Source organism: Anopheles gambiae, chromosome 2, assembly GCF_943734735.2.
Source record: "Anopheles gambiae chromosome 2, idAnoGambNW_F1_1, whole genome shotgun sequence".
Lineage (NCBI taxonomy): Eukaryota > Metazoa > Arthropoda > Insecta > Diptera > Culicidae > Anopheles > Anopheles gambiae.
In genome coordinates, this window is record NC_064601.1 from 22,794,580 (window position 1) to 22,812,087 (window position 17,508).

At 44.6% G+C, this 17,508-nt stretch overlaps 2 protein-coding genes across 12 annotated transcripts in view; one reads left to right on the top strand and one right to left on the bottom strand.

Annotated features, from left to right (window-relative positions):
- LOC4577025 (GTPase-activating Rap/Ran-GAP domain-like protein 3) overlaps window positions 1-17,508 on the top strand; it is a 77,752-nt gene that overhangs the window by 54,586 nt on the left and 5,658 nt on the right. For 9 of the 11 annotated variants that reach the window (XM_061647764.1, XM_061647761.1, XM_061647760.1 and 6 more), the window contains exons 3-11: window positions 4,295-4,364; window positions 10,481-10,567; window positions 11,733-11,814; window positions 12,464-12,582; window positions 14,746-14,977; window positions 15,079-15,177; window positions 15,371-15,474; window positions 16,183-16,297; window positions 16,894-17,003. In XM_061647764.1, the coding sequence (XP_061503748.1) occupies window positions 4,295-4,364; window positions 10,481-10,567; window positions 11,733-11,814; window positions 12,464-12,582; window positions 14,746-14,977; window positions 15,079-15,177; window positions 15,371-15,474; window positions 16,183-16,297; window positions 16,894-17,003 (1,018 nt within the window). Of the gene's footprint in view, window positions 1-805; window positions 1,569-4,294; window positions 4,365-10,480; window positions 10,568-11,732; window positions 11,815-12,463; window positions 12,583-14,745; window positions 14,978-15,078; window positions 15,178-15,370; window positions 15,475-16,182; window positions 16,298-16,893; window positions 17,004-17,508 lie in introns of all 11 variants that reach the window. The other 2 variants (XM_061647758.1, XM_061647759.1) reach the window with 1 other exon arrangement.
- On the bottom strand, window positions 4,697-6,256 carry LOC4577028 (uncharacterized). The gene has a single exon (XM_001237458.3). It carries the CDS (start codon window positions 5,890-5,892, stop codon window positions 5,368-5,370), a length of 525 nt encoding a protein of 174 aa, XP_001237459.2. The 5' UTR covers window positions 5,893-6,256; the 3' UTR covers window positions 4,697-5,367.

Sequence of the window (17,508 nt, forward strand, 5' to 3'; positions counted from 1 at the left end):
GTGCGCACTCGACCGCACGGTGCCAGGGATAATCGGTTTTCTCTCCTCTGATCCGTACCGTCTGCTAGTGACAGCAGTGTGCAGCGGGCTGGTATGCGGCGGTGGTAGTTAATGAGAAAGACAAAGTTTTCCTTCACCCTTTACGCACGTCATTGCATCGGGTGGAAGTTTTTCGTCGCCCGATTTGCTGCCTGCGTGTAAATGGCGAACATTGCGGCTTATTGCGGCTTAGCATGAAATGTACGGCCCGAAATGGCTGTCAGCAGCTTACTGTTTGAGTTTGTTTATTTTCTTTTCTCCCGTGCATTAGGCACGCTGTGCGTGAGGCAGGTTTCGTGTGCGACCGTTACTAGTCAGCAGACATTGGCAGCTTTATGAAGTGGGCGGTACGCCCCGCCAGTTGGTTTTCTTTCGGCACCTGAAATTGAAGCGAAAGTTCGATCGGATCAGGTTCATCAAAGTTTTACTTGTTCTTGTAGAGAATGCGACGAAGAATCTTGTTCATTAGATAGTTTGGGTGATAGAAGATGAGGTTTTATGATATTAGTGGGTAAACTAGATTTAACGTTTAAACGACGAACATTCATCTACGGTTTGTATACTTAAACAAAAACTTGTCCCTCAAAGTCCATACTGTTCGACTGTCGTATACCTCAAACGCCTAAAAGTATGCAGCGTAGCAAAATGTATCTTTTGGAGCAATCGTGCTTGTTTGGTTTCGCTAGACAGTCAGAAAAAATATTTTCATTGATTGTATTTAAACTCGCTCATAAATGTAAGCTAACACAGCGCTTTACATTGTCAGATTCATGATAAAAGAGTTAGCAACCTAATCCCAGCACGAGGACCACTGCTGGAGATTAACGGTGTGATGTGCGCAGTGCAGCGTTGTCCGGCAATCGCAAACTGTGACAGAGAACGTTCAAAACCTCGCTACAAAAATGCTCTCCGTACCCACAATAGAACACTAACAGCGTGATATTACACAGTGAAATTGGTTCCGTAAGTAAACAACCATGTTAAAGTGTTTCCGACCATAAATCGTCCCCCGTGGAGCGTAAAACGAGTGTCCCCGTGTGCAGTGGGTGTTTGTGTGGTCAAGTGGTGACAAGTGGCAGTTCTCCGGGCAACCGAACCCGGGAAAAGGCTAAATTGAACGGCGCTTGCAACAGCGCTACCACCATCCGCAGTGACGAACACCCGTCAGCACGGAGTCGTTGGGTGTGGACGCAACGGGCCACCTAAAAACCGGCAGCCGGAAACCATTTCCATCCCTAACACGCCGTCCTGCTGCGAGCTCGATAATGAGCGGTGTACGTATGTAATGGGTGGCAACGGGCCGCCCAACGGGTGCTAGAAGCTGATCGGTGCATGCGATCCCGCCACACGCACACATTCGGATGGACAATGTTGTGCTTCAATCTCAAGATAGCGACCATCTTTCGTACGTACCGGGACTCGGATCCGGTGCGCGACCGGAGTCAGAGTTTGTTCACGCCGCCACCGCGCGCCCCACACCGGGACATCGGGGCGCTGCGGGTTCTGCAGCGACGGGCGTCCAGCGTAATGTAAGTGCAAGCGGTTGCTAACAATTATCCGGGAGCTCGTTAACCGTGGGGAAGGGCGCAAACCCCAAATGGGACTGTTTGGAAGGGAAACATTGTATACTAACGCTCGAGCATTTAGAGCGTTGCCTTGTGTTCTTGATTGAAAAGTAAATAGATCGAACTTTGCTACGATTAAAGCGATGCATTTAATTAACCGTACCACTAATAGCCTAACGTAGCTTTGGTTTGAAAGATTTTTGTCGTGGATTAACCCTAGAGCTGGCTATAAATTAGCGGCTCATAGCTTCCTTGTCCCCTGCAATTCCTTCATCCAATAAGAAACCAGGCCACACAGTCAAAAGTACGTATCATTCTCATTCATGCCCGAAGGTTCTCACAGCAATAGTCCGTACGAAAGCGCCCTATAGGTACTCCGCTCAGTATCCTGCATATCGTTCAACCGCCAGCAATCGCTTCCATCAAGCTATCCAAACCGTTAAAATAAAGACGAGCAAAGTTGTTACGGAGTTGTTTGTTTTACGTCATGAGCATCGAACACGAGCTGCATGTGCTGCTCAAGATGCACTGTTGAGTAAGAAGTTTAGCGATCGCTATTGTTGATACGGTTATGTCCGGCACAAAGACACACGTCAAAGTTTATTTCCGTTTCCTTACACTGCACACTGCCGCAAGGGGCCCGTTGTTACGTGCTCGGTAAAGGAGAACACCTAAAGAGAGCATTCGCCAACTTTTATCAGACAGTGCCCGGGCACGGAGGGCACGTAGTTGATTGGCTTTCCAGACATTTGCACCGATTTAAGATGTGCCGTTCGAACGCGCACGAGCTCGGATATCAATTCTTACGTTCCTTGCCGAACGCACTGCACACATCGTGCAACTTCAAACGTACTGTCAGCAACCATCGTTTTGGGACTGTTCTGATTCATCCTGCCTAGTGAAGCAAACGTAAACCGTTACAGTTTGGGTGTGTAAATAAGATGCATGCAACGGTGATGCCTGTGTTTATGTGTGTGTGTGTGTATTTTTGTAACCTGCCTGGGCGGCTTCTGACCTTCCAAAACTGGTGCAAACATAGACCAGAACATCAAAGCACACGTACATCGAACCTTCGTCCATTAGCTGGTCCGAGGAAAGGGTAAAGAAACCCTTTTGGAAACCCCTTTTCGGTGGAGTTCACGTGAGAGCGCCTCGAAGCGGTGCCCCCCAAAAGCGTATTATTGTTTTGGCTTTTCTCTTGGCGGTGCTGTTTGTGTTCGTTTAACGGTCGAAGATAAACAGTGGGCGTTACGTTTTTGAGGTTGGTCGGGGCTGTTATTTCTATTGCGCCGGAAAGTTTTGTATCATCGTTGAAGGTGTATCACGGTTGGTGGTGGGTGTGGACAACATGGTCCATGCAATGTGAACCTGCCATTTGCTCAACTCATAGCACACCACATCAACGATAACTATTAATTTGCACTGTTTATCTAGCCTCAAAAAAACGGAAAATGAATAGAAATCAAGTGCAAATGATAATTCGTAAGCACAGAATCACAAATGAATTCAAAGTCATCATTAAGTCAATAACAATAATATAGTAACAAACTCAAAAGTTTTTATTGAATTCTCTATTGATAAGCTGATTGCATACATCTAGGCGATATTGTATCAACCAACCAGCAAGAATCCAATATTCTGTGATGGTGATGCGCCTGATGATATGAAAGATGTTTTTTTTTCTAATAAAATATATTTCTTTGGTAATGTAAGCGTTTTACACAACCCATACAGAAATACTGCATACCTTCAGGAGCGCCACGCCCAATGCACAACAGCCGTTTTAAGAAAAACCGCTTGAAAATAATTGCATTAAATTTTATGGGAAAAAATTCTCCCAGCCCCATACATAAGCTGTTGCACTCACGTTTACCGTCTTATTTATGTGCCTCTTAATCATCCCACTCCATTCCAAACCTCAACTCTTGCGATCGTAACCAGCAGCCCAACTAGCGAGCAAATCAAGTTTTTCCAAAAATTAGATTCAGCTCAACCATTAAACCCTAAAAAGAGCGTTCTCGCCAGTTTCGGTCACCGGTTTTAATACTCCTAAACTGAAAAATGAAATGAAACACTCCAGGCCAAAAAATTCCACCAGCTCGTGGCGACTGAGCTGCTTTTCGAGCATCTCGAAAGCATTCTGATCACACCCAAGCGCAAAAATCTGCCGCATAGCACAATTTTATTTCATTCATTTCGAGCGCGTCGTCTCGTACTGAAAACGTGCCCTGGTTTATTTTTTGTTCACCATCTCCGAGTCATCATCGTGACCGTCGAGCCAACGGCATTCTCCTTGGAAGAGGCGGTCCGTCGGTTCACGCAACCGTATCATTACCAGGAACTCGGCATTTCCCCTGGTAACGCTGGTGACACTGATTAATGGTGTTCGTTCCGATGGTACCCCGAACGTGGCAGCGGAGGTTAAAGCAGCAGTTTGTTTATATGTTTGTTTGCACATTTACGGGAATGCAGTCGGTGGGCGGAAGGGAGTTTGAATTTTTGATCTATGCAAGTGTCTATTTAGTACCAATTAGCGCAGCAGTGCGGTTTTTCGTCGATACGATCGCAACTCGAGCACAATTCCGTACCAAAACTGGAGTTGAGCAGTGTTTTCAGAAATAACTCATAAAAGAATGAAACCTTGTCAAAACCTCCTCTCTTATTGTTTTCTTTGATTCTGTTTCTTCCAGTACTTCGGCGACAGAGCTCATCTCGAGGCGAGGCGTCTTCTCCCGGCGTCATTATGGATCAGTGGACCAGGTAAGGCTTATCAATGTGTTATAATTAAGACGAAAATGTGCCACGGTAACCCCGCGAGACTGTTTTTTAAAACAGGTGTGCATAATTAACCCGTGCTTTCGTTCGACTACTGCTGACACTGTGGGGAAAGGGGTAGAGATCGAGAAGAGAAAACCTTAAAAGAATATTCATTACCTCGAGCAAAATGTTACTTAAAAGGTATGCTAGTTCCATGGTTTCCCCTTATCCATCGCACCTCTTTTTAAAACCATTTCCAATGAACTTCCATTAGTTTCTTTCGATTAAAACCAATTCATTTTCGTTCCACTTTTTATCAAAGAAAGAGCTAGAAGTGTGAATAATTACCTTCCAAGAGGGAACTTTTATTTGTGTCCTTTCGTGCCCAGTTTTCATTTAAGCACGGAAAGTGCCCCGACAACGACATTGAAGAGCGTGTCGATTAATTTAAACCACTTGGGACAAGCTTAAACGGGATGTTAAAATATATCCAATTGGATGGGGCGGCCCTAAAGTGGCTCGAACGTTTGAGATAAATCCTTATAAATGATCCCTTTTTGCTCGTACCCTTGAGGGTTGAGGATAAAGCGTTGCGAGATAAGGAAGGCCCCGGATTGTTGCTGGTAAGCCGGGTGAAATCACCTGAGCCTGAGCTTCATCGAAGTGGCCTGGAAAGGAGAAGAGCTTCAAGATTGTAAGATAACCCTAGTGAAAGGAAAGAAATGGGTTAATAATTTATATCGAACATAGCGACTTAAAATAATCGACGAATTCTGAAATAAAGGTCAAAGATAAAGGTTAGGTAAACTGGAAAAGAAATAATTAATATTCAAAATGTATGTTATCCCCAGGTGCTTAGAACGCTAATCTTAAAAACTAAAAACGCTGTTATGATTCGAGTGTTTTCGGTCGGTTTGCTTTTCCTGTAACATTAAACAATCAACGGTTTGGAAAGAAACAAAGACACAAGGAGCCGTTAGTGGATGCGTTCAGTTAACTTCGCACACTACTCACGTTTCGCCAGAATGTAGATCTTGTTCGTGATCGGATAGTAGTCAAAGTCCTCCTCAATCTCCTCCACCCCGGCGGACGGTTCGTCCGCCATGTAGTCCGTATCGCGCACCATGCTGGGCGTGTGCAGGGGCACACCCTCCTGCCTGGTGAAGCTTTCCAAAATGTGGCGCGGTATCTTCGGGTACTGCGTCCTGTTCGGCATGGAGTCAATGCCGAGCTTCATCAGTACGTGCGCCTGGATCGATTTGAGCGAAGCCATCGCGTACACGTTCCGGAACTGGCAGGCCTGACAGTGGCTCCGGAAGGCTGTGTGGATGGTCTCCGGACCTCCATGGCTGTAGCCGGTCGTTAGGTCCTCCGCAATGTCCGTAAACACATCGCTAAAGTTGAGATGCTCTTCATAGCTGCTGTCGTACTCCTGGCCGTTGGTGGATGATAGCAGCAGTGTGGAAGCGTGCAACAGCCACACCATCACCATTGCCTGCGCCAGATGACCGCAGGAGCTGCGTGACTTCATCGCTGAGAGAAACCCTTCGAGACTGGGACTGTTTGAGCGACGGTTGCTTGTTGAGTTGAGCTGTTTTCACAATCACAACACAAACAGGGCTACACTGTTGCCCAATATTGATCCTCTGTTATAACACCTCTAGATTGGAAGGTTCTATCCAGAGCGATAATATTCTAAACTGAACGCCACCAGTATCGATCTGACGCTTCCAAACACACCACAAGCAGCAAAGCAAACTCTTTCGGTTAACGCTATTCACAGCCAAAACGGAACAGTCTGGAGATTTGCACAGAACGGCGTTTCGCTAGCCGGAGCGAGTTACACACTGCGCCAAGTCACCACCGCAAATACAATGTTGTCCCGCCGGCGAAGGCTTACCATACTTATATACGGCACGTGGTTGGGCCCGGGCCGGCCAACGGTGTGGGAAGTGGGGTGAAAGCGACGCCAGGCCCACCATTCACCAAGACTTTCCAGTTGCCAATGTGAAGCGACCGCGTGTCAATCAATTGGCATCAATGAGCGGTGCTGGAATGGCGCCATTTTTTCGCGAGCGCTCCAAGCATGGCTCCCTGTCCGGCACTACCACCGGGTTCCATTCCCTTCAGCATCGGATCAAGTCCGGCGGGACCCCGAGGGGTTAAATGGTTTCAATTAAAATTGATTTTAATCGGACACCAGTGCCCACTGACTGTGTCTGCGCCGGTTGCTAGGGTTTTTTTGCCGTTTGAATGTATGTGTATGTGTGTGTTAATGTGTCGTATTGGATGATGTCGCTGAACTCTTTATGGTGCATCTTGTGTGACACGATTGGCATCAGATTGCTCGCCGTGGTTCATGTTGGCAGCCGTCAAATTAGTTCAGTGTTTAGACAGTCATGGAATTGATCGTGAGTGTGGTTTGCATTTTGCAAATTTGTGCTGAATGTTGTAAACCATGGTGGTTGATAAAATTAATAAAGGTTTTGATTAACTTTGCCTTTTCAATTGAGTAACTCTAAACATTTATTTAAGAATGGAGAAAAATACAGCGAAGCACGAATGAACGCAGCAAATGATCGCACGGCCCTAAAGATTTGGAATAATTGCATCAATTATCATGCTATAAATTGTATTATTATTATTTTTATTTTTGTTTTTATTATTATTATTATTATTATTATTATTATTATTATTATTATTATTATTTTCATTAATTATTCAATAAAGAAATCTAGCTTTCTTAGGCTTAAATAACAATATCAAATAAATTAAATAACAATAGCTATAAATTATAAAGCTTAGAATGCGTAACCCCGGGGAGGACTGTCACATAGACCAATCCGCCTTTAATTATGTGATCCGCTTTACAAATGACCTGCTATTAGCTGACAATTTTAGTCTTAATTGTGACACAGCGTAAAGGATGATGATCTAGATTATTTTCTGCAACAAAAGAGAGATTTTCTTTAAACTTACTAACATATTCATTCCATTAATTCCATTCGGAACTTGAAACCATGACGGGCGTATTATTAAGTCGTACGAGTTGACGATTGTACCACGAGATCGCCGATTTTACAAATAATTTGAGTTAAATTTGTTTCAATTATTACACTAAGAGTTTCATGGCATAGGAAAGGTTTTCCATTCCTTGGCACCTGAAATAATGGGGCAAATTATTAATAATCTGGATTGTAATTTTTTTTTGTTTTTTTTTTCGTTTTTTTGATTTAGACTCAAAAACTTCAAAGCTTTTTACTACCACAGTTCATGGTAAAAAAAATACAAAAAAACATCTACACCTCCTATTATGCATTCCAATTTTTAGTCTCCCACATACACAGCCGACCTGTTGACAAGGTTCTCCTCCTACACACCATTCTAAGCGTACCAAACCCGTACACAGGCTCGTGAAGCTGGAAGCAATCCAACATTTTTAAAATGCCATATTTGACATGTTTTAAGCAGCGAGTAGAGAAAACTTGCTACCCCGAAATGGGAAACTGCTACAACAGAAGTCTTTTTGTCGTTGTTTTCTATGTGACCCAACAAGAGCTAGAGATTATATCGTGGCACACATCAAACTACAACGCTGCGGCTCGATAGTTTGCACGTTTGGTGTCTTTTCTTTGTCGTTTTCGTAAAGTTGTTTTTTTTTTGCCATACCAAACTCTTCCCGTATGAGGTTGTTTCAAGGTTTTTTCTCCACCGCCACATCGTTCGCTGTTGGGGGTGCAGCTTCTATTGGCAGCTCGAGATAACGTTTGCTGAAGGCCTCTTGTCCGTTACGGCGAACCATGGCCAAGACCACTTGTTGTGACGTTTAACGACGCTTTTCCTATCTATGTTTAATTCATACGCCGTGGTTCTGTCGCATTTGGCTTGACGTCCATGCTGTGCTGTGAAAGAATTCGTTTACCGTGTTCACAAACTAGTGGCTGTGGTTTTTATGTTTATATATTTTATGTTTTTTTGCCTTTGCGTTGATCAAATTAAATATTAGGCTCTATAGAATTGTAAATTGTTTGTATCCTCTTGTTCCAATAGCAACGAAACAAAACAATATTTGTTTTTATATGTGCGTGTGTGTGTGTGTAACAAATGTTCATTGGTGTATGTGTGAGCGTGTTTTTTTCTGCGGAATGAAATCGTACGATATCAATGCTCGTCCGCCAAACAAACAGCGATGGGCGGTTCGCATCTGCCAGCCACCCCACACCTGCAGGGTTTCTGTTTCCACGAATTTGCGCTATGCTTCACCGACATTTCAAAGCAAGAAAAACAATCAATTGTCTCCCGCCGCACGTGTCTGCCGGGGCGCAGGTGATGCTGTAGCTAGCAGCCGTCGCTGTCATGCTGAAAAGTGTCCGTATATCTGCGCCCCGGCTGTAGCTGCACAAGGGTGACACAGAAGGAAGAAATTTACGACCATAACCTAATAGCCTCATCGGGGCACGTTTTCACATCCGGAGGATTTTCCAATAAACGGATCACAGCACCGGCACGAGTCGAGTCGAGTGGTACGTCTACGCTTGCGGTAAGGTTGCCTTCTGCTCCTTGTGATGTGATGTTTGAGCGCTGAAATCCGATACCTGTACGAGTTGGCACAAAACTTCATCCGATCTCTAATGCAGGGAAGTGCCAACACGAAGGACGAGGTGTGGCAAATCATTAGCCTCGCACATGTACCGAGACACCTGGTAACGATATCGTAACGTGAAGCAAATGGCCATCGATGAAAATGAACGGAAAATTGAACGCCCGACCTTTACATATTCTCCCGGGCGTATCAATTGTACACCGCAAAACATGAAACATACCACAGCACCGTGTCCTCAACATCCTACCTACCTTTGCCCAACCTGACCTAGGGCACAGCAAGATGGTGCTAAAACTGCTGAGCCAGCATCGTGCTGAAGAGTGCTAGCTTTCGCCTAGTTTCACCGTCCATGCCGAAAACGGTTCTTAATGCCGCGGCGTAGAAGTTTGGGGTATAAGTGGTGCACTTCAGTTCGAGCAGCAGTAACATCCCGTCCAACGGTCACACACACAAAACGAATTTCCTTCGCGAAAGGGCAATCTTCCAGTTTAATGAATTATGCATTCTGCGATGGATAGTTGGGACCGCGCGTTGTTTGCTATCGCAACGCTTCGGCGAAGTGGTGTGCACAGTCAGCGGAAAGTAAAAGACTCGACTCGTGTCAAGAACCTAGTGCGCTTGTCTAGCACACTGTACGCGCCTGTAACCTGGGGAGGTTTGAACCTTACGAACTATGAAAATGAAAATATGACAAAAAGAGAAAAAAAACATACACACACATAAGAATTGGAAAGAAAGGTATGGAAACTGTTACGGTTAGGATGCCTATTCATGGTAGATATGTAGATAGTATACTTCAAATAATTTTAAAATACATGAATTATCTCATAGAATTGCATATTTTATATCTTCAGCATAAACAAAAGAAATGAACAATTCTTTATCTTAAAGGGTACACCGAGCTGTGTGCTTGAAGCGCCTAAAGGTATACATAATATTAGGTGCTAAAAAACATATTTGCATAAGTTAGGCGCATAGCATCGTACGACGGGAAAAATGTGAATATTTTCGTTACAATAATCATTTCAAAAACTTTAATAGTTTACTTAAGATTGTCATAAAAAATTAAGCAATTCGTGGACTACCTGCTTCAGCGTTATTTTGTGCTGTCTCTCTCTCTCTCATGACCATGGCTAACATCGTGAGGAGATCAACATCATAATTGCAGAAGCGGCGATGGCCTGCATCGCTTTAGGACAATAGTTTTTAATTATTCACCACAAGTTCCAGGCTAGCCGTGTTGTTTGCCCAGGTCGTGCATATCCCAAAGTGCACGCTGCAGCGCACACTGCGAAACCGTACACATCTATGCTGGCAAACGAAACAAGAAACCAACCAAGCTTACAGCATATGACGCATTCGCAAGCGAGTGGAGCGCGCTTGCCACTTTAGAGAAATGTGGTCTTTCCGTGTTACGCGGCTAATATGATTGACGGAAGCCGGAAGCAAAATCAAATCACTTATTATCTTGACGGGTTTTGACATATCACCATCTCTTCTATCTCTTCCTACGCAGCTGCCACAGTCGGAGATTGATGGATTGGATCCAAACTGTCGCCGGTTTCGGCTGGAGAATGGCGAGTCATTAGCCGAGAAGGACGAGGTAAGTAATTTAGCATTCATCTGTTTGGCAGTTAGCTCCACTAGTGGGTCATGCTGTTTTTTGATGGGGGGGGGGGGGGGGAGTGAACGGTTTTGTGACTTAATTAATATTTTAAAGCAATTTGTAAAGTGTAGGAAATGTAAGAACATCTTTTGACTTACTTGCTAGAGCGAAAGTACAACCTTTTATCCTAGCTTAATGCAGAAAGTTATCCTCTTTTAATGAATATCTGCAATTCAAAATGTATACATTGCCACACCAAAGCGTTCAGGAAACTTTCGCTTCCACACCACAGAGCTTCGGGGTTTTCCCACGCAATTGAAATCAATTTACTCGATCCGAGCATGACTTCGCTGTCTGCAACCGCCCTAGCAGTTTGAGAATGGCTTTCGCTTCAATTTTCTTACCCCACCCGGATTCGAGAAGGTGACGGATAAAAATCTCAGCCCATGATGATCAATTTTGCTGAAACTTTGTCAGTAATTTGAATGAATTACGTCTCGCTTTGTGTCGCCTCATTCCTGTTCGGGGGCCCACCACCACCACCACCGAAAAGGGCCTCCAGCAATCGCTCCCCTTAGCCGGATGTCAACAAATTGGCATCGATGGCACCCTTAAAAGTTCTAGAAAAAAAAAGAACAAATCGAAAACTTCCGCCCGGTTTTAGGGGGGAAGTCTTGTGTTGGGGATGACCAGGCTAGTGACGAGCTATCGCAGTTTTAAACCCACCAAAGACATACCACTCGAGGGTTGTTTCCGAAAGTCTGTCGTATCGATTAATCGTCAGTTGTGGAGGAAGCTTTTTTACCCTCGTTCTCGGACAAGTAACGTTGAGCGGAGTTTAAAGCAGGCGAGCATAAACACGCATACACAAGGGTGTGCCAGTATCTCGGGACAAGACGTGGGAAGATGAGCCCCCTGTCCGGTGGGAATCAAAATATTCCAATTTTCATTCTCCCGCCTGCCATATCTTTATTTTACTTTCTTTCTTTTCCTTTTCATCGCCATTTTCTATGCGCAACACACCATCCCCGAACCCCAAACACGTGCGGTCCGTACGCTACCCATTATAACTTCTGCACAACTCAACTCAACTGCAACGATTTTGATGGGCCGTCGATGGATGGAATGGACACACGGACACACAAAACAACGGCAAAAAAAGGTTTTCGGATCCCCTAGCATCCCCATTCTGGAGAACCCGGAACATCAAACACGATGGTACTTCAAGTATTTTCTGGGAAAGCGTAAGTATGATGCAGCATTTAGCATGCTTTTTTCTACCTTTTTTCTGCCAGCCTGTCTCTAGCGATAAAGTTGGGGTCTCTGGGATCTCGTTTTTTATTGATGAGGAGAGGGAGCTATATTTACATTGATTAGATCGGAAAATGTAACCTTTTTCCCGACGATCTATCTCCAGTCCGTCTGGTTCGTATATTTTCTCCTGTGATATTTTCGCTTCAATTGATTGATGACCTATGGGATTTATTTCCCACCTCGTAGAAGAACTCACTTGGAATATATCTTGCTTTAAAATCCGGACTTTTAACGTTTCATTGTACAAATCAATCGAAAAATCAGTTTGTTGCGCCTGAAGGTATGCAATGGAAGAAATCATATCAGATGAGATTTTACAGATTTTTGATGTTATGCAGTGCATATCATTAAATAGCCCATAACTCCCAGTAACCCATTCATCTCTCCTTACTTCCAACGGTTTAATAAGACACAAATAATGATAATTCTATGTTCGCAATGCATTGCCTTCCTTTAGGCGATAAATACGCTTAGTATTTTTTTGCGTTTTCGCCTTTTTTCGTGGCGGGTTTCAAAATGAAAGTATTAGCCACTGAATTTACTAAACCGTTCTTATACAAAAAAATACTTTCGTTTCAGTGCATCAAAACTACGTCGGAATGGATTCGGAGAAAAGCCCCTACTTCCTATCGATCGTTTCCCAAGACTCGGGCAGCAAATGTATGCCCCTGTACCGTGTGATGCTGTTCCGGAAACAGGTATATAGAAACAAAAAAATCTATCACCGTGTCAATCGAGTTTGTGTGTTAAACGATACGTACGGGAAGCTAAATTATATTCTATTCCCGGAAGGTTCAAAAGGCAAATCAACCAGCGATAGAATAGAGAGCTGTAGGCATCGTGTACTAGGCAACAAATGTGATCGTTGACACGATTGCTCATGAAGTGCTCTCCTCTTTGCCGAGGGTGAGGTTTTTGTTGAAAACTGATCGGCCACAAATCGGCACTGCTGAAGTGGAACTAATTAATTCTAGCTCGCCGTACGTCTTTTGCGTAACATAGGCACTTTGTGAATGGCACACTGGAGTGAGTTCTTCCATCACTTCAATTAAGCCACGATGCACAGCACACAAAGGATCCGAATTCTGTTCCCGGAGCTTCAGCTCCGAAAAAGACCATTACAGCCAGCACACAGTGGATGGTGCGTTGATGCGGTGTGCGTGCGGATTCTGTTTGCTGCTCTATCAGCATCAGCATTTCTCTGTGCTGCGCGAGAATCGAATAAAAGACCTTCTCAAGTGGCGTACTTACGCATTGTCACAGACTCAGGTACGGCAGTTTAGTTTGCCACTGTCGGAGACTTCATGACCGGAAGCCCTATTCACGCACACCGTACGCTGCTGTGTTTCCCTTCCTGTGTCAATTCTTCTTGTCAGGACAAATTTGATCTTTGCCCACCACCCACTTTTCAAACTTTCCCACTCTTCACGCTTCCCTCCGTGCAAGAAAAAAAACCTATTTTACTGTGTTCCAAAGTTTCAAAGCTCCATACCTTTCCGGTCCGTTTGTAGAGTGCATTATTGGGCTCGTTTCGCTTTCCCTCGTGGGGAAACCGGTCATGAATCGACAAACGAATGAGCCATTATTTGCGCCTAAATGTCGGCATTGCGATGGTCGGGAACGGCAGGAAGGAAACACGACAGGACACAACCGGAAGCGGCAGGTCAACAGTTCGGTGCTTTTGGGAGGCACATGGTGGCTCTCTATTTTAAGGTGCTTATCCGGAGTGTACCAAAACCGCCCGGCAGCCCATAGGGGAGTCCTAAAATATCCTGTCTGTGTGTAGTTTGTGTAGGCGTGTAGAACATACGCCCCGAGGATGGACAGGAATTGGAAATAGAAATATTGAATCATCCCTCGGGCCTTTTTCTTCTATCATTCGTACAGCACATTCAAAATATTTCGTTTTGTATATGTTTTTTTGCTTTTTGTATATTTTAATCGTACCTTTTAAAGCCACGTTCAACCGGAAAACAAATCACAAAATATTAATATTTTGTTGTCTCTTGCTACATCACATCAAAACAAAGGCACGTTTGCCTTGTCTCATTTTATTTGCGACTTGTTTTTACCACCCCAATTCATCCATTGATTTATAGTCCGCACGTTTGTGCTACACATTTTTGCATATCCGCCCCAGCGGGACAACAAACGAATCGGCCGGAAATGGTAGCCAAAAATGTGATTTGTTTTCAATGCACGGATTGGCAATCCCTTACCTGCGTGTGCGTGCTGGGTTTGGATCGGGAGCTACTTTGTTTATGCTTTGCAAAGAGTTGAATGTTTTTATTCCCACGCTATGCATGCCGCCAAGCATGGCGCAACAAACACGCCAGCAGCTTGTAGTGATGCCCGAGATTGTAGGTTGAATCTTTGAACATTGTGCGCTTGCTTTGATGTTTCCTCGTCGGTTTGCCGTGACATGTACAACATACACGCGGATGTGTGTGTGTGTGTGTGTGTGTGTTTGTTGAGCAATGTTTGAAAGAAACGGCTGCAGCCTCGGTTCCCTAGTCAACGGCACAACGAAATGCCATCGAAGCGTAAGCTGTAAGCACATGGTGAATGTGCCGGGGGTGAATGTACATTCTTTGTGCCGAACTTATCCCGTTGCCCGTGCCCGGTGCGCAAAAAATGAACGCATCGTGTATTTCGCTGTTGTTTGCGTGGGTTGTGCGAAGTTTTACAACATATTTTTCATTCTAATCCAGCCATCCCCCCGTGTCAGGATGTTTAATTGCGGAAAAACGCTATCCCACCAGTGTGCTTATCAGAGATCGCGAGAAAGGGAGATATACAAACAGCGTGACTAATATTAACCTTTACCCGCTTGCTTTCCCGATGCACCGTAACCGTAACAGGGTGCCCAGAAGCTGGCACTGCCGTACAACCCGCAGCAGAAGCTGACGGTGAAACAGATCCTATCCAACTTCACGCTGATGGACTCGAACAAATCGCCAAAGGAAATCTTTGCCGCCGACATCCAGAAGGATCTGCTGCTGCTCGAGGAGCAGGAGGGCTCGGTAAACTTCAAGTTCGGCGTGGTGTACATGAAGGCCGGCCAAAAGCTGGACGACGAAATGCTGAGCAATGGTAAGGTTCACGCAAAGCGCTGCGTTGCGGCTTCTTTTGCGACGCCGTTTTTCCCCTCGTTCCCCATTCATTGCCCCATATTTAATTGTCCTTCCCCACAGAAACCGGAAGTCCGGAGTTTGACGATTTTCTTACGCTGCTGGGTGAAAAGATACGGTTAAAGGACTGGGAGCGGTACCGCGGTGGGCTGGATGTGAAAGGTACGCACGTGTTTCGCACGGTCGGTCAATAAAAAGCGCTGCCTCGCTAGCACGGGCACGAGCAAATAACAGCTCATTCCGTTGCTGCTGGGGGTGCTAAATTACAACACACACCCATACACACACACAAGCATTACTGTCTCTGGCAGCGCATTACGAGCTTATCTGTCCATGTTTTCCATGCATTTACCAGGTGACATGACGGGCAAGTACTCCATCTACACGCTGTACGAGGGGCACGAGATAATGTTCCACGTATCGACGCTGCTACCATTTAGCCGAGATAATCGACAGCAGGTGAGGAAACGGCACCGTCCGTGTGCTTTAATTTATGTGCTAATTAGCTTGCCTCCGCACCACAACAAAAGAAAAATAAACGCATGCCTAAGGTGAGCGCGATAAGCCTGCACACACTGGTGTTCTATTTACGCAGCAAACAGTTGGACCCGCTGTAGGCGCGATCCATACATTGTAGGCGATGGAATTCGTGTGTTGCTTTGATTGGAATGAGCTATGGATTGTTTGGTGCGACCGTTTTGAAAGGCAGATTGCATACTTTGTAGGAGTTCTTAACAGCTACGCCTAAAAGTATGCAGTTTGCTTTAAAAGAGAATGTAATAGATGTTTGTAACTTATCGATTAACGTCTTGGCTAAAATGTGAAGACAAATGTTGGTGTTTTAATGCCATTACTTTGCATACGATCTTTTTAAATGCTTGTCAAAGGTTAATGTCAAACATATTTCGCTTTTCACATTGAAGTATTAATATAATTGCTTATCTAAAACCAATATAATGCGCAATGACTTTGCTTCTAATGAACTCTTCTTGTATTCTATTTCTCTATGCCATTTCGGCACCTGATCCTTCACACCTGAATCAAATTTCTTTGTATTCTCGATGTAAATCAACACAACTTTCAAAACTCGGGTTGATAAAAAACACGCAATACACGTGTCGATTGATCTCGGTAACACATCTCCCGGTAACACCCCACCCCCGACAGGTCGAGCGGAAACGACACATCGGGAACGATATCGTCAACATCATTTTCATCGACGAGGCGTCCTCGGGCGAAGAGACCGAGTTCATACCGAACAACGTAAAGAGTCAATTTACGCGTAAGTACACACACACACACACACCTGGGTGGGCAGATAGATTGCGTTTACTTTGATGCGGCGTACGCTAATCCTGCTGACGCACTGACAACAACACGTTCTAGGCATTAAAATTAAATTTCATCATAGACTACTTAAAACCACGCTATGTGTGCATGGGTGGTGCTGCACGTGCCGTAGAGTGTTTTTTGTCCATGATGCGCTCAATCAATTACTTGTTCGTTCGATGAAGAAGGAAGAACGCGTGCAACTAAGAACATTAAAAGCACGAGCATTGATTTGAGAGATTAAATTTGAATATATTTTTGGATGAATCAAAATGAAGGATCGCCGCTACTCTTTGAAGCAACAACTGTTGCCTACATTTAGGCGTTTTCCTCAATTTTTAGTACAAATTCAAAATGACCTTTATTGATAGTTTGCAATCCAATTAAAAAGGGGAAAAAATCATCATTAACTAAAAAAAACACTAATGCAAATCATTCAAAAAACTCAACAACAAAAACAAAAAACAAATCATTCCACAGCGCATCGCTCGACCCATAAATCATATTCGCCACGCTTGCTAACCCCATGCTCGCTTCTCCACCCTGCAGATGTGTTCGCCGTCGTTACCAAGCGTGGGACGCGCTACCGGTTAGCCGTGTACTGCGACGAAACGGTTCCACCCTTTGGCCCAACGCTGCCCAATCCGCCCGAGTTTGAGGTAAGTCCGCACCGACGCACCGTCGTATGGCATTTTTACGACCATCGCCATGACCCGGTTCGATGATTAAATTCCCTAAGCCAGAGAGCAACCCCACCTTTAAGGCTAGTAAAGCTGCAAGAATGTCCGCTGTTTTGTATCGGTTAACTACCGTTTTTAGTGAAAATGTAACACATTGTCAAAGCAGATGCTATGGCGAAAGGGAGGAGCCAGACATTCTACTAAATTCTCACCTCAACACTGTGACCCTCGTGGAGAATGCAAATCTCATCGTCGTTAATTGACCATTTCTAGCTCGCTCGAGTGTGTCGTGCTTCATTGTGTGTATGTGTGTGTGCTAGAGGACCGCTCACGTTTTGTCCATTCCGAGCTGTCCTCATAATAATTACAAGGGCGTTGCTTTGCTGTAAGCATTTCGAAGCTTATTACACTTTGAACGCAGTGAAGAGGGGGAAAAAACAGTCCACCAAACAGGACACAAACACAGATAAACGTGTGTCGCTAA